The sequence below is a fragment of the Centruroides vittatus genome, unplaced genomic scaffold (assembly GCF_030686945.1).
Source record: "Centruroides vittatus isolate TY-2023 unplaced genomic scaffold, ASM3068694v2 contig_1215, whole genome shotgun sequence".
Lineage (NCBI taxonomy): Eukaryota > Metazoa > Arthropoda > Arachnida > Scorpiones > Buthidae > Centruroides > Centruroides vittatus.
The window spans coordinates 741404-764610 of NW_027120777.1; the positions used below are offsets into that span (position 1 = coordinate 741404).

Genomic DNA, 23207 nt, shown 5'->3' on the forward strand with positions numbered 1-23207 from the left:
AACTCTTGGGGGGCGGTCAGATCGTTCACCCGCCTTAGATCCAACGTCATGCGAATTTCCCCATTCTCCTTTTTGACGATATGGATCGGCGAGTTCCACGCGGAGGAACTCTCCTCTATAATCCCAGCCTTTAGATAACATCCACAACAATCACGACATTACTCGCCAGGGTAGAACATCTCTGAAGTTAACAAACTGAAAACTCTCGGCATTTTTATCACGGCTAACCTCTCTTGGAGTACACACGTTCAATACATCCACAACAACTACAGCAAACTTCTCAACATTTTCAAAATTTTCTGCAACAAAAACTCAGGCGGCCACCCTACTGACCTCCTCTGCATTGCTAATAGCACCATTAGTAGTATCATTACTTACACCATCCCTAGTATAGCTACCCTTACCAAGACACACCTTAGAGGCTATTCAAAACCAATACATCAAACTCAGCCTTGGCTTCCCCATCTCTACCAACAACATTGTTACACTCTGCACCGCAAATAAAACTTCCCTCGATCGTCGCTTCCACAAATGCATCATTAAACAATACTGCACTTACATCAAGAAAGCTATTACTGACTACCTCTTCCATTCCCTCTGGGGGACCCGAAATCGAATCCGAACCGGTCGAATAATCCCCAGGAATTTTTCGGGGGGTGGTCTCGTTCGGATATGTCGGGCCCCGTCCCTCACCACCCGGTCGCCCCATTGTGGGCCTGGCCGAACCCATAATGGGCCTACTAAAAGAGGCCCTCTTAGTGCCCACAGGGCGGAAAGAGCTAAAAAAAAAAAACAAAAGCCAATTCCACTCACAGACCTGGAAAAACAACTACACGAGGCGAAATAGACGACTTAACTAACGCCTAACTTCACCGCCAGAGGGCGGCAAGCAAGCAAACAAGTGTTATTTGTGAATGTTGTGTTTTGATTTGGTTGTCGATGATTTCACGTTTATTCTGAGTATTTTGGAAACTGAATGTAAGCATACTTATTAAATTTTATCTCCAGTTTATGATATGACTAATAATTTATATAGGAAACAAATGTACAGTACGTACATATATTTTTTAAATTACAGCATGTCAACAAAGCTAGTTAGAAAGTCTGATGTCTAACCGCAATATAAAAAATTGAATGTAATTAGTTACTGGTAAATTAAAATGATTGATATTTTTACGAACTGCCATATTTTTGTAAGATGTGAAATTGATTGAAACTATTGAGTCCACAGTCACGACCAAGTGTAGGAAAGAAGTTGGAAATTTGAACTCCACGTAGTTGGGTACTTAATAAAATGAGAATGTCTTGTCTTCGGGTGTACTATAGATTGCTCCCTATGCAGTTTCGGGACTTTGAGTATATATTTGAACTCGGGACCGAGACGAGTTCACCGATACCCTACTTTTGGACTGGAGACCAAAAATAAGAAAGTTGTGATATTTACGATTTCTTGCTTTTCACAATGCATTCTACGCCATTTTAGAGTTTACCACTAGGTGGTGTTTGATTGTTCGAGCTCCCAACAGACTCCTCCCGGAGGGGAGCTGCCGGAAGGTCGCCGAGCATTTAACGGCACTAGTTATTGATTGCGGTAGTTCTTGAACAAAAGAAAAAAAAAGGAAATGCATACTGAACTACAAGCAGTGCCACCTAATAGAAAACTCTAAAATGGCGTAGAATGCATTGTGAAAGGCAGGAAATTGTAAATATCATAACTTTCTTATTTTTGGTCTCCAGTCCAAAAGTAGGTTATTGTTGAATTCGTCTCGGTCCAGAGTTCAAATATATACTCAAAGTCCCAAAATTCTGTAGGGAGCAATCTATAGTATCCCCTTGTCTTCTCATTGTTTTCACGTTACTCCCTCCCCATTGCTATATTCCAGCATTGTGTTGAGAGACAGCCGAGACAGGAGTCAGTCTACCGTTCTGTTTTACAAAACTGTTTTGAGTTAATTAAAGAAATGAACTGAAAAAGCTTTTAGGACCTGAAATATTATAGCTGAATAATCTTAAACAACAAACAAACATCATCATCAAACCCGATATATTATAAAGCTATTCTCTAACTAATGCCAAATATTATCGGGCTAGAAATGGATAACACTCTCATGGGAAGATATTCAGAAAACTTCTTCTGTAATTAAAACTGTATAATCTGTTTAGTTGGCTGAAGATTAAATGTACAAAGATTATGTGAAATAGTTTGTAACCAACAAGAAAGTTTGTGAATGGACTGCTAACAAAACTTTGTCAACTTGGAGATAGGGTGAAATGGTCTCTCACTTCAATAAGAACCATGTTCCTTTCTTGAATGTACTTAAGTTAGCAGAGGTCCCTTTCTACTTTCCTGCCATCAAAAGGATATTTATCCTTGTGAATAGTGTATAGATGATAAAACTCAGCTTGCTATGGAAATTCTGAAGATAACATTAATAATAAATAATAATTATTGAAAATGATTGGAAAATTTTTAGGTTTTCTTGTATCTTTGTTAGGTATCTTAACTGATACTTGGCAGCAATGTAATTTATCATATGTATTATTCTTTCAATTTGTCATTGAGATATTTTAAGAGGTCACATTTTCCAACCCAAACTTAAGATGTCATATAAATATGAATTTTTCAATGAAAAATAAATCAATATAAAAATATCGTATTACTGAGATACAGTAAAATCTGTTGCTAATAAAGCTAGTGTCACCTTTATGCTTTAAAATAAGGATGAAGAACAAGAAGTAGCATAAAATTTGTATTTTCAGAGCTGTGAATTTTTTTAGATTTTTCTTCTGAAAAAAATCATAGTTTACTCTAGTCATTAATGTTGTCACAGTCTCTTCAATAATACTGGTATAATTTAGTAATAAATAGTAATGCCGTATTAAATGCTGCCGTTTCTAGGGTAATTTCAACCTTTTAGGGTAATGTTTAGGGTAGTCTTATATAAAGGGTAAATCTAGGATAAAACTGCCCTGTGATCTAATGCTATTACCCTTTGCGCCACAAGTTTTGCCAGAAAAAGTTTTAACCTAAAACCATTCTGTTTTCTCCCATAACTGAAGGGTTGTACGATAGGACAACAGAAGCTAAAGAAATAAAGCATATTGGTGCTAGGTACTTTGATGTACACTGTATACTACACCCGAGTAGGATTTTGCTTTTTTCAACCTTCATGCCATTGGGCCATTGGCACTCTCCATATCAGATGTAAATTAATACCTCTGATAAAACCTAAAAATCCTAAGACATTTTAGTTATTAACATTTTTAAAAACAATGAATTAAGAATTGTTCTAATTATTATTTTGCAATAATAGTACAGGGATTTGTGTCATAGAATCATTTGTCTTATTTTTTTTAATCCAAGCATGAGCTTGAGCTCGGAGAGTTTTCTCAATTTAGGGTAATCTAGGGTAAAACGAAGGTGCTGTCAGAGTAGTTACACCAGAAGTAGGCAGCAGCACTAGCCATATTGTATGGTACATGCACGTATTTCATGATGATTCCATCTTTAAATTTGTATAATGATCTATTTTTAGAATACACATTCATTTATATCTACATTTTTCTAACCTGAAGATGACTGTTTAAAACAGAAGAAAATGTTTGTTTTGTTTAAAAATATTTATTTCTTGCTGGGTTTTTGATGTTTAGGAGTAGGGTTTCTTATTTCCCGGTCTTTTGCTTGTCCCGGAATCCCGGGATAAAAGTGAACTGTTTTCCGAAATCCCGGGACAAAATTAATTATTTTTAAGATATACAAAATGTCATGAAATCAAATGATTTAATTATTTTTCGTTTTTTAAAGTAATTTAATATGTTCTGCATCCTCCAAAATCATATTAATAATGCTGTATAAGATATGTAATCAAAAATTACCTTTGAATTATGTAGAAATTTTCACAAATAGAAAAAATTTATTAAAGTTTGCTGGAAACTGCATACAACGACAAAAATGCCTTTGAATTGAGTTGAAAATTAAAAAAAAATGAACTTAGATCAAACTTCTAACTTAGAAGGTAATTTTTGATTTTTTAAATAAAATATAATACAAAATATTGTAAATTTTTATAAGATTTTAAAAAGCAAAGATGGTCAATACTCCGATCAGTCAATCTAATTCTTATTTTAGTAGTGAAAAGTCTTGCTACCGAGAATGCCTTTTCCGATTCAATTAATGTGATTGGAATCGTGTTTAATGCGTTTAAGAGAAGACAAATATTGTGTGTTTTTCACCTGTATCCCGAAAGATTTCTAGTTCGTTTTCGAGATTGTAGTACTTCTTTTGTTCTGTAGTATTCTTGATTTGTCTACCTTGACTACTTTAATAGAAACATCATAGCCCAATAATTCGGCAGTTCGTTTGTCTTTAATAATCAGATTATGAAGAAAAACTTCATACTTGCTGACTTCGTACTCGTTTGTATCCTTGCCCAATTTGCACAACTTGGCGTTACGCAGTCATTGAAGCTACTGGGCATGGTTAAAAATTAAGACAGCGTAAGCACACTTATTCCAGATATTACTGGTAAAGAATTTTGAGAGTTTTGCCACAAATAAGCTATGTATTGATTATTGACCATTTGTGACCTGCCATAACGAACCAAAGTTAAAAAAAACTAATAAGTAGGTTTAAAATTAATAAATACAAATGTATTCTGACAGTTTATGAGTTAATTATACTTTCTATTTGCAAAATTTCCTCAACCTTAATGTAAAATAAGAAAAAAGTGAATTTTTAAAAAATTTGCGAGATTTCCCGGGATAAGAAAAATTTCCTGGGATATCTCCCGGGTTAAAAAAACGACCGGAATCCCGTTTGAGAAACCCTATTTAGGTGTATTTATTATTAATGTTATCTTCAGAATTTCCATTGCAAGCGGAGTTTTATCATCTATACACTATTCATGAGGATAAACATCCTTTTGGTGGCAGGAAAGTAGAAAGGGACCTCTGCTAACGTAAGTACATTCACGAAAGGAACATGGTTCTTATTAAGGTGAGAGACCATTTCACCCCATCTTTAAGTTGACAAAGTTTTGTTAGCAGTCCATTCACAAACTTTCTCGTTGGTTATAAACTATTTCATGTAGACATAGTCTTTATACGTTTTAATTTTCAGCCATCCAAACAGATTATACAGTTTTAATCATGGAAGAAGTTTTTTGAATATCTTCCTATGAGGGTGTTTTGTTTAAGAGTACTCAGCGGTAATATTTCAAGTTCTGAAAGCTTTCTCAGTTCATTTCTTCAAGTGACTGAAAACAGTTTTGTAAAACAAGAGTGTGATTGAATGAAACTTCTAACTTTCCTTGAGATAGTTATTCTTTTATTTCCAGTTTTTATTTTATTTATTTATTTACAAGTAGATTCACAGTAACATTTTCAAGAATTATTTTAGCAACTAATGAAAGGATACTGCTTTCAAGTTTGCTAACTTGAAATTATTGTGGAAGTAATACATGCAATTAATATGTTATATCTGTGTTCTTACTATTTTAATTAATATAAATCAGTGATATTAATTCTATTTAAAATTTAAAAAATTATGCTGAAATCAGAAATTAAAATATATTTTATATTTAATACAATTAATATTAACATAATAACTTACATAATTTCAAGAGAATGAAATAATTTTTATTTATAATGTGATTAGAATAGTTGATTTTTTTAATATAAAATTTTAACAATTGTTTGTTCTATTATTCATTTTTTTACAGAATGTTTTCATTAAGTACACAATACAAGTTTTGGCTGTTCTCTAACGAAGAACGTCTCTGTACTTTAAGACATAAAGCTAATTCTAACTTCATACAACAACATGGAAAAGGTATTAAGGTAAGACATTTTGTTACTTTTCTGTTAACAGGATGCCAGTCAATATGTACAGCAATGGGTAAGATTCAAGCTCTAAATGAGTGGTTCTTCACCCCCAGAATTGTTGACCCCTATACGAGCAAAAAAGTCAAAGAAACCATACCTATACATGTGATTCTTCGTAAGATATTCATCTCCAAAGGTCTGTTTTTAATATGTATCAGTATACTGCTTATTCTCCATGCTTTGCATCACCAAATTGCTCACTTTGACTGACACTCCTCATGTAGTCGTGTGCTTTGGTGTACACCTCAGCACCCAGGTGGGGCGAGCTCCACACCCCCTAAAACTATATAACATCAAGTACTCCATGAACAATTAAGTCAGTTACTCAAAGTCAGCATAAACACATGGGCTAAATAGTTAAACATGATAGTCTTAGCAGAGCAACGTAGACAACAGTATCACGCATCAGATTAAAGTTACAATTGGCTGTTAACAGAAAACTACCGACATTTTTATAATTTTTACTCAAAAGAATTCATAAAAATTTTTAAAAATATACAGTCGACTCCGCACAAGTCGACACACCAAGGGGAAGTGGAAATGTGTCAAGTTAGCCGATGTGATGACTATAGCGAAGTTGGAAAAAAAACCACAAAACTACAATTAATAAAATACAGTAGTGCGTTATACAGTAGTATAGGCTTACAATACATTGTGTCCTCCATTTACAATTACTCTGTAGATGAAAAACTGAAAAATTCATTTAGTGTTGTTTGTTTTGAGCACTTAACTGTCTCGACTTTCTTTTTCAACGATCACAAACGCCTTTAAAACATCATCTTCGCAATTGTTAATTGTTGGCAAGTAACGTCTAAGGATTCTTAATGCCTCTGGTATGAGAAAATGCAAAATTGGATTCTGGTGTGATGTTGATGTAGATTGTATATTTTCTTTTTGTTTATCTGTTATTATTTTATACATAAAAATACATAAAATGTTAAAGCATTTTTATTAATATGTATATATATTAATATATTATTATATTATTAAATATATTAATTATATATTAATAAATAAATCGAGTTCCCCTCCTGAAAAAAAAAAAATGAGTTTGCACCACATGTGTGGAGTGAATTCATTTTTTCGGGAGGGAATGACGACTTATCGGAGTGTGGAACAGCAAAAGTATGTCGACTTATCCAGTGGTCACGAGTTAAACGGTGTCGAGTAAACCGGAGTTTTTTAACATTAATGCCTATGTAAGTCGGTCGGGACCACAGAAAAGTGACTACTTAACCAATGGTGTCGACTTATGCGGACTCGACTGTATTTCCATTCCATTTTATAGTTTGAATATAAGAGAATTTTTCTAAGTGTTTTATATTAAAATTTATTTAAAGCAGGTTAGTTTTGTTTTTTTAATGAATTGTTGATATTATTCAATGTTTTTGAATTTTTTGAAAAATTTTGTTTCTTAAATTATAGAGAATATCTGGGAAACTATCTTCTTTCATACTTTTTTTTTGTAAATAAAAAGACTATAATGTAAAAATAATTTATTTTGAATACAGTAGGTCTCCAGTTTAACAAACTAATTGGTGAAAGTGATGTCAGTCCATTAAATCAAATGTGTTTTATCTGCTCTATCTGAAAATACAAAAAGGTTATAAATTTTTCCTTTAGGGAGAGAATTTTTTTGTTCATTAAATCCAAAGTCTGTTAAATCACGAGTCTTTACTTTCTTTAATTATATTGGATATTTTGCAATTTATATTACAGACCAAAGAGAGAATACTTCTTCAGGAAACATCACTATTTAATAGCTGTAGAACACATTACAGATTATAGCAGATATTCAAAATATAAACCGTTTTATTATGTACCGTGTTTTGCCCGACGAAAGAAAAATGTAAAGTTATATTGCCCGAAATGTCCGAAAGATATTTTTGGCAATGTAATTTTATTTGGGAACACACATTTGTATATCATAATCGCTTAAAGCAAAGAACTACACCATTACGTTGATGCCATATTACCATCAAGTAAGTTATAAGCTAGATTGTAAAATATGTGACAATTTTTGTTACTTCTGCTCCATTATCGGAATGAGAGATCTGTCAAAGAGTCAGATAAGATTGATAGAGATTAAATATATTCCATGTAAATGATACAGAAGTTGGCATATGTGGACTAAACTTTTCATGAATGTTGAATGCATATATCCTTTCTGTTAGAGATCTTTTACTCAATAGTTCTATTTTATATATGTTTCTTTTATTAGATGTGATAAAAAAAAATGCATTATTTTTTATTTTTTGCCTTCATCTTGAATTGGAATGAATAAATTTAAATTTTAATGTAAAAAAACAGAATGAAATAGTAGGGTGAAAAAAATTTAGTTTTTTTTTTAATTTTATGATTAATGATAAAGGATATTACGTATGGTAGAGTATCTTTAGTAGAAAAACATAAAATTAATTAAAATTTAATTATTTATTTATTACAATTAATACTTAAAAATTTAATATTTTTTAAAGTAGATTTTAAAAATGACATCAATTTTATGTTACAGAAATATAGTTTTTTTTTTTTAATTTCGTAGGATGAGACAAAATATATTTTTTTCTTATCTCCGCAAGAGGAAAGAATGCTATGTAAATATTACGAACACATTCTTCGAGATTTTTGTAGGAAGTTCCAGCCTGAAATGCCGAAATGTGTTTTGGTAAATTTTGACAATATACATTTTGCTTATTGAAGAATTTAATTTAAAATATGAAATATAAATGCAGTAGGCCCTTGATTTAACAGACTATTAGAAGAGATGTCTACAGTTGTTGAAGTCCCAGATTGAAACTTATCATGTACTGGATGTGTGAAAATGCTGTAATAACATACAAGTATTAATAAAAATTATTGTAATATATAATGAATAACTTATGCTTGTTGATTCACTGACCCCTCTACCCTCAAATAAAATAAAATAAAACGAAAGTTCTAAATTTTTTCTTTAGGGCAGAAATGTCTGTTCATTAAATCAAAGGTCTGCTGTACATCAGTTTAATTTTTCTGATTAATTTTTATATCATCATAATTTTTTTATATTCTTATAGGGTACATCATTTCAATACTTTTAAAAGATTTTATTTAAATAATTCTGTTATGGACTATCATCCAAAAAATGTTATGTAAGTACATATTTTCTTGTTTTATTTTAGTAGTTAATATTCATTTCCTAATATTTTTTATTTTAGGGTAACATGTGTATATTTGGCTTGCAAAGTAGAAGAATTTAATGTATCTATAACACAGTTTGTAGCAAATATCAAAGGTGACAGAGAAAAAGCAATGGATGTCATATTGAATAATGAATTATTATTAATGCAACAATTAAATTATCATCTGACAATTCATAATCCATATCATCCGATAGAAGGGTTTTTAATAGATTTAAAGGTAAAATGTATATCAATTTTATTTTAAAATATTTTAAATTATTTAATGTAACTGTAATTCTTTAATAATTTAGAGAATTAACTATATTATATTTTGGTAATTTTGAAATAATAAGATTATTTGGAAATGGATAAAAAAGTCAGAATCTGACAGTGAATTAATCTGTGGTATAATTGTAATGATGTAGAGAAAATGTAAATTAAAGAGAACCCTTTAAAAGAAGGAATGGTAGAGCTTAAACAGTCTAAAAAAGGACATCAAATTGTTTAGTGATACATCATTTTTAATTATAAAGAAGTAAAATTGGAATAACATAGAATAATTTATCAGAGAGCAAGAAATTTTATGAATAACGAAAGAAAGTGCTTTTGTCAGTCCGATGAAAGATGACTTTTTGAGGTCCATTTTAGGTGAATGATTAGTCAGTCTCATTGACAACTGAGACATAACGCAATACTTGTGTTAATAGGCTACTACATTGTTTTTTCTATGCTACAAAATGAATTTTGATAACTAAAATAATTATATACAATCAAAATGGTAGCCCAAGCTTGATTGTACAATACTTTTTGTTTACATACAACAATCCACAAATTTTATGAAAAAAATCAGAACTAAAGATGACATCATCATTTTAATTTACTTCATTTATGCAACATATTCTAAACACTGATTGAATGAATGAAACAGGATTTCAGCATCCTATTGAAGAGCTGACAATTATAATCTATCAGGTCCTAATTGTACCTATCCAACAAAAGATGAACTTTTATAATTAAATATTTAAATGATTAAAACTCTACAATAAAATCTCATATATAAAATACTCTACAACTCTAAGGTGAGGGAAATCTTACAAGCTTTCAGATTCGTGATTTAAAAACAAACATTACTAACAAAATTCAAGTTAAACAGAAATTAAAAATATTTGAAAAAATTCTTAGAGGATTTAAAAATCGTTCTGAATGATATAGATTATCTTTGAATCATTACTTTCCTGGCTGTTATATATAACAGGGAAAGTATGGTGATTGGTCTATAAATGACCATCAAAATTTGTACATTTTTAGATTTGGGATCTTAAAACATCAAGAAATGCAAAAATTCAGGGGTTTTTCAATATGTATTGGTGTGTGTGTGTGGGGGGACATGATTTTATTCACCCTTGTTGAAGCCTTGTTAATAACTTTTGTTCTTTTTGTTGAAAATTCCTAAAATTTTGCAAGGAAGTTTGTTTATTAGGGGCATTGATGCTATTAAATTTTGGTGGTTAAAGGCCAAGGGGAGGGGGAAAGGGTCGTGTATTGTATCTTAGTGGGGTCGGATTTAATGAAGAAGAATTTACTTGTTACTAGCATTTTCATTTTTTATAAAACATAACATGAAGATTTTACTTATTTGCTATTTTATAGTACTTATGTAAAAAGTTTTTTTTAATAAAATAACTTAACAGATGGCACCACACACAATTTTAAATGTTGCTAGAAAAGTTATACAACTCATTGCTGAATTTTTCAAATAGATTTTATTCTAAATTCCAACCAAATGCCAAATTCTATTGGGCTAGATATGGCTAAATACTAAATAAATTATGCAACCAATTTGGCACTAGAGGGAGGCGTTATCTTCCAGTAATTCTAAATTATTTAAAATTAATTAATTAAATTATAATTATTAAAGTTAATAAGAGATGGCACTTAACACCTCCCTCTAGGGCCAAATTGGTTGCATAATTTATTTATTTATTTAGCCATATCTAGCCCGATAGAATTCAGCATTTGGTTGTAGTTTAGCTTTATAGTATATCGGGTCTAGCAATGTTATTTATATAGATTTTATTTTTTTAAAAAGTATGTAATGCTACAAGCTTAAAATTTTAGAAGTGTATAAATTCATAAACTTGTATTCATTAAAATTTGATTTTTACTGAGGCAGAAAAATAAATTGTTTAACAGTTTTTAAGTTGCTTTTTAAAATACAAATTGATTTCTTTGGCAGCTTAATAATAAAATTTTAACTTTTTATGTAATTATTAAGTGAATAAAAATGGGATGGAAAGTTTAATTCTCTCACATTTTGTGAAATGAAGATTTACATGTACAATATTCACATTTATGTATGCATCATTGTAATTTTATCTGTTTTATTAAGAATATCAAACTAGTTGAATTTTATTACACACTAATTTTTTCACAAATTTTTATTGGAGCTACAGTGAAATTCCATTAACCTGGTATCATCAGGATCAGCGCCGGATTAAGCCTCTAGCGGGCCCTAGACAAAATTTAAATTGGGGCCCCATTTAAATAAGTTGCTTCTAAACAAATCTTATATAATGTGACATTAGCGTAGCTAGCATGGGTGACACCCGGTGCGGATATCGTGGTGTCACCCCGAGTCACACCGTAGTGTCACCCTTTTTAACTCTTTTATAAAACACTATTGAATTGTAATATCTTCGCACTCGACTTGAACGCTATATCGTATATGCGATGTTGCAACGTATAGGTGTAGATTTAGAAAATAAATCATAACCATCCAACATCGGTACTACCACGAGACGCAGCCCTAGGAATATATCTAGATGGTGCGAGATCCCGTGGCGTTACTTCTGACCCACGGGAGGCTGTTGACCTTTTTTTTTTTTTTAGGCAATGGCTAGTTGAGAGGAGCTTAGTAAGAAATTGTTAAGTACAGCATTTTCTGTCCTATCAAATTTCTTAAATTTTTAACTCATTTTCACACAGAGAAATCTTCTGCACTGAAGCCGGGCCCCTCTGACTTACGGGCCCTAGACATTTGCCTACTTTGCCTATTTGATAATCCGGCCCTGATCAGGATCAATGAAGTCCTAGTTTATTGAATATGTTGCCTTATTGGATGGTAGAAGTTTTCTGGTTTTTTACAATTCCATGGACATAATTTTACATATCTTCATGTGTAAAAGTAAAAATATGCTTTTTATAACCATAAAACATTATTTAACATGCACATTTCAATTTTTTTCAGGCTATTTCTATCCTTCATTAGCTTGAAACAATACCACACTATTCTTTGTGCTTTATACACTTTTATTGTGTATACATACAGATATACTTTAATTATCAAAATACATAAACAGTATGGTACTGTAGCTGTTTATGATAATTATTGATTCCATGTGTGCTAAATATTTCTCTTTTCATACCAAATCCGTGCACTAATGTCTTTGGAAAACTCATTAGAAAAATCATGCATAAGCTAATTGGTTTTACCTTGTTCATTATCATGTTGTCTTGGTCTTATTATGTTTCCATGATAAGTTGTTGATGACAATGGTAAAGATGTCATACATTGCACTGGTAACCCTTCAATGAGGAATTAGACATGCTGGTTTATCAAGTTTGTCAGCATACAAGATGCCAGGTTAATGGAATTTTACTGTATTTAGGAATTTAAACTATTTTGTTGCATTTTTCTACATTATGATGATTTATTAATTATTAAATATTGAAGAATTGTTTACTTTATCCTCAGACACGATATCATTCACTAAGTGATCCAGAACGTCTTCGTCCATTTATTGATGAATTTCTAGATAGGTCTGTTTTTTCAGATGTTTATCTCCTTCATCCACCATCTCAGGTAATTATTTAAAAGATTTTATTAAGAGAATATATTTTAAATTGATGGTTCTTTGACCTAGGCCCTTGTAGCACAAAAAAAAACCCCAAATCCAATCATAAATTGATGGTAATATGATAAAATAATAGCATTAAAAATTAACACACATAGTTTAAAGGAATTTATTAAGATAAAATTAATCATCCATATAATGAAACAGATATTTTATATTTTAAGCAGTTTTATGTTTGCTTTTACAGGAGACTTTGTTTAAAAATGTGTTTTAACAGTATTAAAAGTATAATATATAAATATAGATTGTAAAGTTTAAAAATTTTATTTTATTTTGAGGCTTAAATATTATTTAATCAGCCAGATGGCTTAAGACGAGTACAAATGTGTTTCTCCTCTTTTCATTCATACTTGTTTCAACATATGAATGCTTGCAAGAACAGAGAAGCATAAGCATTTGAGATGCTCTTGGTTTAAAATATGGTGAATTGGACATACTTTAAAGTGGTATCTTATTCATAAAATGCTTTAAAAATGGAGAATATATGCTTTAAGAAACTCAAGAAGCAAAAAACTAATATATATATATATATATTTAATTTTTTTTTGTTTTTGCTTCTTGAGTTTTTTGTTATATATATATATATATATATATAACAAATACAAATTGATAAAAGAAAGTAGGAAGGATTGTGAATGCTATTTTGATATTATACATAATAAATTTTAAAATAATATTTATTCAAATTAAAAATTTTAATTATCTAAAATATATGAATAATAATAATAGAAGTGTTTATTGATGCTTCTATATATCAAATTACTTGATTAATAACACACACAAAATTGTGGCTATAGACAAAGATGATGTTTTACAAGAGAACAAACTATTCTCTTTAGAACAGTGTGTTCTTGTTTAGAAGAGAGCAATTATGGTGTTGTGCAAATAAATCAATATAGTGTTGTTTTCTCTTCTTTTTCATTCTCGCCAGTCTGTAGCATTTCACTTTGGAGTTTGAATCTGGTCCTGATCTTCAAATTGATCATAGATTGTATGAATCAATGCATTGTTCCCTATTCCTCACCTAAGCTGGTTGTGACCTTATTGTAAGTCAGGCTCACTTGTAATAAATATAACTATGGCTGACTGTATTCCTATGTGTTTTTAATTAATAAAACTTTTATATATTTTCTATAAAAATCTTTTTCTTCTTTAAAAATTGCAAAATGATAAATATACCAATATTTTAAAAATATAATTTAATATGTACAAAAACTCTTGGAGGTTTGAAAAGTGGCAAATTAAATTTTAAATTTTAACATTTATAACTTTAATGAAACTGATTGAAACTGGCAAGTTTAAGAAAATTCTTGGCTAATCAAACTGTGAATATCTTTAAAAAAAAACACTAGATTTAAATAAATTTTCAAAAAATTTTTCAAATATTTTTGTATTTTTACAGTAAAAATTTTGATATTTTCTTTCATTTCCTTTTATACATTTGATTCAAGAAAGTGTTAAAATTTTGATGGCATAATAATTTCTAAATTATTGTGTCAAATATTATAATAATAATTGATATATGTTAAAGAATAAGTATATCATTTTAAAATATTTTTTAGTTTATATATTTGTTTGCATTAAAACAAGGTTATCCCAGAAACTCTTTCAGTATAATTTTTCTATTAAATGTGTCTTGTAAAGAAGATTTATTATATTTAAATTTTATTTGCTTATTTTATTACAAATCTTCACAACGATGTCATTGAAGACAGTTTGTTGTTATTTTTCAGGTTGGCCTAGCCGCTATATTGTATTCTGCAACAAAACTTAAAGAAAATATAGATAGGTAAGAAATTAATAATCTGAATTTTGATTGAAAATCAACTTTATATTATATATCTCACATTTCTGAATCGGAATTTAAGCCAGAATAACATTTATTAAGTCAGATGTTCACACATCTGTAGCGGTTACAAGACATCTTTTAACTAGCGAGTGAGACTTATGTTTAAAAAATAAATTTCTGTTACTGATTAAATGTAAAGTTATGAGATTTTTAATTAGATACTTCTTGAAAAATTTATTACCTTACTACATCTATAAAAGCTACTAAAATTTAGGAGTCATTAAGGAGACAGAGATGGTGAACATTTATAATTGAGGCAACTCCTTTTAATCTAAAAATTAATACAAGAATAACATAGGATACGTATCTAACAAATGGGTCCAACACGAGGGTAGGACTCAAACTGCAGAGATGAGACAAAAGAACAAAGTTAGGTTCCCTGGCAGTCCAAATTTGTTCTCACTTGTAAGCATCAATAACAGCCACTATTAATTTATTATATATTTGTGTTGTGCCAGTAGAATTTTAGTGGTTTGTGGAGGTTTTTCTTAATTGCTTAAGCTGTAACAAATGATAGGTTAAGATACAAGAAAATCAAAGATATTTTTAATTATAAATTTATGTGAAATATATTTCTTACATTGCTTTGAAAAAGTTTATTTTAATGGTATGTATTTTTAAAAAATTTGTGTAATTTTTTTTTTCAGTTTTTTAAACTTTTTAATTAAATATTCAATAAAAAAATTCTTGAAATTGAAAACTTTTTAAATAGTTTTAAATTAATTTTAAAAAATACATTAAAAACATTTACTAAAATAAAATTTATTTTTTTAATGTATTTTATTTTTTTAATGTATTTTAAATTGAGCAGAAACATTTCATAAACTTTTTATTAAATTTTTAGGAAATTTTTTCAGTTTATAACTGCTGTTTAGGTTATATATAAACTTCAAATTTAACTGTTGTTTAAATGGTAAACATTTACAGAAAAACATTAGCTAAGATTTCAACATGAGAAGTAAACTTTATTTTCTTATATATTTAAATTATTAAAAAGTTTTTGTTTAATTTACTGAAAGCTTCAATATTTTTAGTTTTTGTATCACAGTATAATTTTATTTAATTTTTGAACTTGTGCATGACTTAAATATTAAACAATTTATTACAGTAAATGAATTAGGAGGCCGATTTAAAATTCAAAATATTTTAAGATATCATATCTGAATAGAGATAAGATTCTAAGAGGTCATTTCTTTTGACATTTTTTTGTTTTTCAATTTGACATTCTATTGATATTCAGATTTGATTATTATAATAAAATATTTACTATTAGTGTGAAGACAAAATTAAAAATTTATTGTAATAGAATTAACTTTTGTTTGTACATTTTGTAATAATAAATTATAAGGGTTTTGTAATGCAAAAGTTTGAAATGGTTTACTGAAAAGAAAGCAAAAGTAGGGCAAAATTTAATGTTTTAACAAGTAGTAACTGTTGTTTGTCATCACACTAAACTATTTATAGATTACAGTATATATAAGTTATCATTAAATATATATTTTCTTTAAATACAATAAAAATTCTGCAGATTATCTATTATCAAAGTGAAGAAAATACATGGTCTTTCAAAAGGAATGCTACCATTGTAAATTAGTTTAATTACTATAATTATTATCTGTCTTGTGAGAAGTATGCAATGTACATTGATTAATAGAATCTGAGTTTTTGTTGTCTAGTGCCACAAATGAAAATGATGACTCTACAACAGTGAAGGTGTTTTGTGTTCTGCATTTCACAAAGTTGTAATCACTCATCATTATGCAACATGAGTAACCTTTAGGAGCTGTAGAATTATGGCAGCTGTGGGAGGAGTGACAACAGATATGCCATAAGTGTAGGAAGAATTTTGAGTATCAGTTGGATGTGTACCACAAGATATACACATTGAGAAATTGTAATGGGGAAATGTGAAACTTGGACAGTTTTCCAATGTTTTAATGAATATTACAACATTCTCAGATAATAATTATCATAATTACAAGAGTTTAAAATGATATCATTCTTTTTGAAAGACCATGGGGTATAAAAAATATTTTAATTTATATTTATAAACAGATTTTTAAAAAATTGGAGAGGAAAATCAAAAATTTTAAAATTTAAACTTAAATTTCTTTTACGTTCTGATGATAAAAAATCTTTTATATATTTAAATATTATTTTAAAACATTAAATATATTCATATTTAATAGAATAATGGGATTGTATTATTTTTATAGTTATATTAACGATGTGTTGATGATGAAATTATCGAAAGAAAAGATAATAAATTTAAAAAATTCTCTAAGGAGTAAGTCATGTTTATTCACTATAATTAAGAGAATATTTACTTATTTAAAATTATGAATAAAATTGATTTAAATTAAATAAGGTATTTGCTCCATGGTAAAACCTTCCGAATGTCCACCAAAGGATCAAATAAAAATAATTGAGAAAAAACTTGAAAAATGTCGTAACCAAGAGAATAATCCCGATAGCATAATGTAAGTATTTACATATGTGGATAAACAAATTCAAATTGTACTTAACTGATTTATTGATTTTAAATTTTTTTTATTTAATTTATTAAATCAATACAAATTCCTGTAATTTTCTATCAAACAGATGCTAATTAATGATTCTAGATGAAAAATTTTAGCAGCTTTGCAAGAAAAATTTTTACTACATATAATTACTGTATTTGTCTGTAATTTACTTAAGTTTTGTTTGATAACATTTTTAAGAATGCATTTAAAAGCTGAATTTTCAATATACAGATTACAAACCTCATAAGTTTGTAATTAAAACTACGTTTTTATCATATTAAATAATAAAAACAACCAGTTTTTCTTTTGTCATTTAGGAAGTTTGTTTTCGATCATCTAATTAGCCTAGAAAGAGAGATTATTTTATAATTTGGTAATATAGTCCTTGCAGTTCTAAAGAATTGTAATTTTATAAGATTATCCTTTCTATTGAATAAATGTTTGTTGTAGTCAAGTCTGCTAGGATTATCTGTTACATATTTATTAGCGACTGCTCCATTTCTCTTCATACCTATACATTAAAATTCACTATGTACAGTACATTTGAAGTTGAGTCGTCAATATTTGTATGCATTGAATATTTGAACAATGAGTCGCATCACATTTTGGTTTTTATATTATTTATGTTAAATGTTTTGTGATGAAATGAATTGAAAATAGGCATACAAAATCAATTGGAACTCAAATTTTGAAAAGTTTATCTGTTAATCACACCTAGACTAAACAACTGAAAATTATTTAATGTATAGATATAAAAGAAAACTTCAAGAGATGTTGGATGAAGAAGAATGGATGCCAAATCAAAAATATGCAAGAATCTCAGAGGTGATTTCTTAACTGTTTTTTATTTATAAGTTTATTTATCTCATAACAATTATATTTTAGAAAGAAAAATCATGACTGTTTTGAAGTTTTCTGTAATATCTTTATTCCCAAAATGCAACAGGGTGTGCCAGAAACACCTGACAGTTTTTAAGGTAAAATAACACTTCGGAAGAAAGTGTAAATATTTATTGCTTTGCACAGATTCATTCTCCATTAAAAAAAATGCACGTATATCACTGTTATTTCTTGAAAATAGAATTTCGTAAGTAGGCACTGCGTCCTGCAAATTAAAATTTAAAAACCATCAGGTGTTTCTGATGCACCCTATATATATTTAATATAGAATTTGGAGGATAAAATTTAAGTTTGATACAGAATTCTAAAAACTGACGTTATTGAATTTTTGACATTTTTATAATTATTGAATGATGAGAAAGTTTAGAGCTAAATAAGATTGAAATTAAAAATATCCTAGAAATAAATTATTAACATTTAAAATTATGTATTCAACATAATTTGAAATGAACGAACATATGCAATATGAAAATTATTCAGAAATTAACACACACTAAATAGTTTTTAGGATAAACTTTTGTTTAAGTTGTATTCTTCTGTAACTTGGTTTGAAAGATTAATGTACACGTATATGATTAATGCTGTCACTCCTATTTAAAATAATTCAAAACCAGTATTTTAAGTAGTATCTTAGTGATAACAGAAATATAATATAAAACTACTTAAAGCTTTAGATTTTGTCTCCTGCATTAATTTGTTAATGTTGCATAGCGGTGTTTCTTCAGATTTATTGCAATATGCAATCAATCTCATGCAAATAGTACACGGGTGGAATTTTAATATCAATATGATATTTCAGTAATCGATACACAAAACTTCCATTTTAATCAAACATGAAGTTGATATAATTAATGGAAAGAAATTTATCTAATTTTTCTATACCAGTTTTTTTAATAAAAAATATAATTACTTCTTCACTTATAAATTTTTAAAATTGAATGATAAGTGAGTGAGTAAATTTTAGTTACATTAGCAACAAAGCTGTAATTACTATACATATTTTTATTCTAGGAACAGAAAAGAATAGAAGAAGAATTATTAGCAACAACAAGAATGTCTGATTTATGTTGACTATACTATTTATTTTACTGATTTGTATGTTAATTCTTTATAAAACTTTTTTGAATAATAAAAGTTAAAAGATTATAGATTTTTTTATATGTTTTTGCATGTATAAATTAGTTTGTCATATTTCTTACAATGTAAATTCCTTGGAAATATCACTAAACTGTTACATAAGCTGATGATACAAATTTAGATGAATGATATGTCTTGTTACCAAAAAATTTAGTATGAGCATTATGCAATATTTTCTATTGATTTTGAAATTTAAAACCTTAAGGATTCATTTTATACTAGTGATATTTAATATCTGTAATAATAAACAGTTGTAATAGCATTTGTAAACAAGTTAAATTACATAACATATCCATAAATTATGTAAGAAAGCACTAGTCTTGTCCATTTATGCTTTCTGCTTGTGCACTCGTGTTCAGGCCGGAGCACTAGACTTCACTGATGTGCACTAACCACTCTAAACTGAAAGTCAGTGCCTGTCAGAGCGAACTGTTCTCCGGATACAGAGTCAACACACACCTTTCTAAAACTGTCAGCATGAATGGCTTAGTGCACAGATGATAAAAAATATTTATAAATCAATATAAAAATTTTTAATTTGCTCAACACTTTTTCATCTAAACTTGTATTTTAAATGAAGTTTTCAGTTATGAGGACAAAAGATTCATTAACAAATAAGGTAATATCACCACACTTCAATCCTCATTGTCTGTAAACACTCGAGATACGACACGACACGTGACATCTATCTCTCACTTTTTGACCTTTAACCACCAAAATTTAATAGCATAAATGCCGCTAATACACAAACCTCCCTGCAAAACTTCAGAAATTTTCCACAAAAGTAACAGGAATTATTAAAGTTTGGCCGGGAAAGTTACGTAACTCATTGCTGGATTTTTTAAAATTTTGCTTGACCAAATTTTAGACTGTATCGGTGGACATGCGGGTAATAATTACGATGCGTTACAAGAGGGTGTGAGTGTTTACAAAATCGTTACGTAATGCGTTCACTGTCCAATTCGCCAAAAAACAAAAGAAGAAAAGTGTTGCAAAGTCAACCGTGGTGTTTGTCTGCTTTGTTATAGATACAATTAATAATGTAGCGTTAAGACTAGAATACAGTAATTGTAGGTTTTATTAAATATATAATAATCCCCCTCAAAAAATCTTGGAAATGGATAACCTGACATAACAAAATGATTATTACTTTTTTGTTTAAAAAAATAAATTTAACGTTACAATTTTAGTTGAGCTAAAGTTATATTGTTACAAACCAGTAAACACTATTTAAATTTCATCTCAATTATAATGCTAATATTGGTAAATTGAGATGATGACTAATCTAATTTCCAAGATAAATGATCGGCTATTTATATATATATAGAATGACCTCATTTAAGATTAAGTTAACAAGAATATCATAAAATTACAGATAAAGCCGATAATTTAATAGTGTATCAGCGATAATTTTAATGGTTTAAGTAAAAATAAATATTCAATTAAGTTAATTAATTAGTTCAACGTAAATTCTAAATATTTAAATAAAATTATTTATTGTGATGTCGTAACAATGCCTGGCTGCAATTTTTAATCATATTTTTAATTTAATTTAAAATATATGCTCTCGATCTCAAAATTAGTAGTATCTTGCTCCTGTAAATCACACTTTTCCTGTTAGATGACCGCCACGACTCTATTGCTAACTCCTTTTGAATTGAAATAACGTGACTTTCGGTGCAAACCGGAAGTTCGTATACAGTTAATCGCGGCCTCCTGCTCCTAAGCTTTCCATATCTGGTCCCGATTTTCATATAGTATATTACACGCCATCTTGTAGCCATACAATTTTTTTCCTAGTTTCAATATCTTCATTGCAGTTTCCGGGCAACGCCAATAGTAGGAATGAAAGGCAAATAGATTCTATACTATATGCAGTGGCGTACCCAGAAGTGGAGCCAAGGAGACCTTTTTCAAGTAAAAGGAAAGAAAATACTAGTAAACTCCTAATTAAATATCATATTTTAATTTATATTGTGCCGCGTCTTATGAATTAAGGGTCGCATAAGGTGAGTATTTTATAGAATTCGCATTAAAAAATTTTTATACTTTCAACTCGGCTCCCCAAATTAAATCTTCAGTGTGCCACTGACTATGTATATGGAAACAGCTGCCATATCAGATTGAAGTTAATTCTATCAACCTTAATCCAACTTATCTCTTAATCCGAACTTCCATGGAGAGAATACACAAGAACATACAGGTGTGTAGGCCTATCTTAAAAATTATGATAGGCCTACACGCCTATAAAAAATTGTTTATCGAAAAACGCTATTGAAATTTGTAATTTCAGATAATTGCACATGCCTACGAGATACTGTACACACTTTCTAAAATGTTCTTGTTTCCATTTATCGAAAAAGTTTATGTAAATAACGTTCTATTTTAAATATGGAACCATTAAACGAATTCGGTTGAAGACATGTATTTAACGGATTTTAAACTGAAAATTGATCGAAGCAAAAGTTCTAGTAACAATGACTAATTCACTAAAGAAGAGTTAGATGTAGATGCTTCAAATGACACTCCTAAGTTTTCACTGAAGCTTTTGCTTTTGCTGGCAATCAGTCCTGGGGTGGTCATAGGCCTTTCCTGCCCAGTCACAGCTCATCATCACCAACAGAGTGTATGACAACAAATGCATTCAAAAGAAGCTGGCACCCTTCTTAAAGAAATACTACCCTGACCAAGGATATGTACTGTACAGTACGAGTTGGGCCATTGCGGAATTTGATACATCCCAGTAAAACCTGTTGGCTTCACTGGAGATGTTCGAACGATTGAGGGCCCACCAGTGGCCAAGCGGTTTCGTTCCCTGAACACTGGGAGTTCGGTCGTGGGTTCGCGCTTCGCCAGGAGGGCTGGCCACGTGGAGTTTTCCGGATTTTCTTCACGTCTGTAACGCCTAAATAGGGGCCAGTTTCCCTTAAAAAGACCTCCTGGAAGGCATCCCCCTAGGCAGATCGCCCAACTGTTGCGTTGCCTGCCATAACTTAACAAACAAATAAACGATTGAGAGCTTTTTTTACTTACGTCTATTTGACTTTCAGTTGATATTAAAGTATGATCAAATTTATGATGGTCCCACATAACTGATGATACTATCTTCTTTAAAAAAAATTCCACCCTGTGGGCACTAAAATGGTCTTTTAAATGGCACTAAAAACGAATATGTCGGCCTCGTTCTATTGTGGGCTTGGCTGAACCCATAATGCGCCTGTTGAAAAGGTCATTTTTCGATCCCGAGTCCTCCTGAGCGGTAGGCTACCATTAACTTCTCGGTTATCCGGTTTGGTTTACTTTGATTACGGCAATGTGGCACGTGGGGTAAGAACATACCTCCTGATAGGACTTTTATGGGAAAGTGATCTTGTTGGTGGGGAATGAAACGTAATACAGACATATTAATAAAATATAATAATAAATCATTACTTCTATTAAATCCAAACCGGTTTAGCCTCTGATATTTAAAAACCAATTTGTTGAAAACTGGTTAAAAATAGGTTCGCTTAGTGCCTACAGGGCGGAGAGTTCTAAAAAAAGACTTATAAAGGAGCGACAATATGTATTTTAACGTCACTTCTTACTTAATTTTAAACGAAATAGTGTTACACTAAATTATTTGAATAAGTATCGATTAAAATGATTGATTTTTATTCAAACGTTCTACTATTTTCCTTAAACACGAACGTAAATTAAACAAAAGCATGCTCTTAAAAACTCGTTGTCGTGTTTTCTTGTTATAAAGGCACTTTTGATACACCAAACAATGCTTTGCATGATACTATAGACTCCAATACTTTTCTATAATAATATAATAGCGTGGGAGATGATGGATTCAGTT

The 23207-nt window shown here is 29.6% G+C and overlaps 1 protein-coding gene across 1 annotated transcript; it reads left to right on the forward strand.

Annotated features, from left to right (window-relative positions):
- Window positions 1-904: 904 nt before the first annotated feature.
- On the forward strand, window positions 905-19374 carry CycH (cyclin H). Its single transcript, XM_067284898.1, is given in 12 exon segments — window positions 905-978; window positions 5721-5838; window positions 8426-8548; window positions 8937-8954; window positions 8956-9011; window positions 9078-9279; window positions 12796-12903; window positions 14689-14744; window positions 17021-17091; window positions 17173-17284; window positions 18076-18151; window positions 19238-19374. Coding segments are annotated over 11 exon segments (999 nt in total). The 5' UTR covers window positions 905-978; window position 5721; the 3' UTR covers window positions 19298-19374.
- Window positions 19375-23207: the final 3833 nt, after the last annotated feature.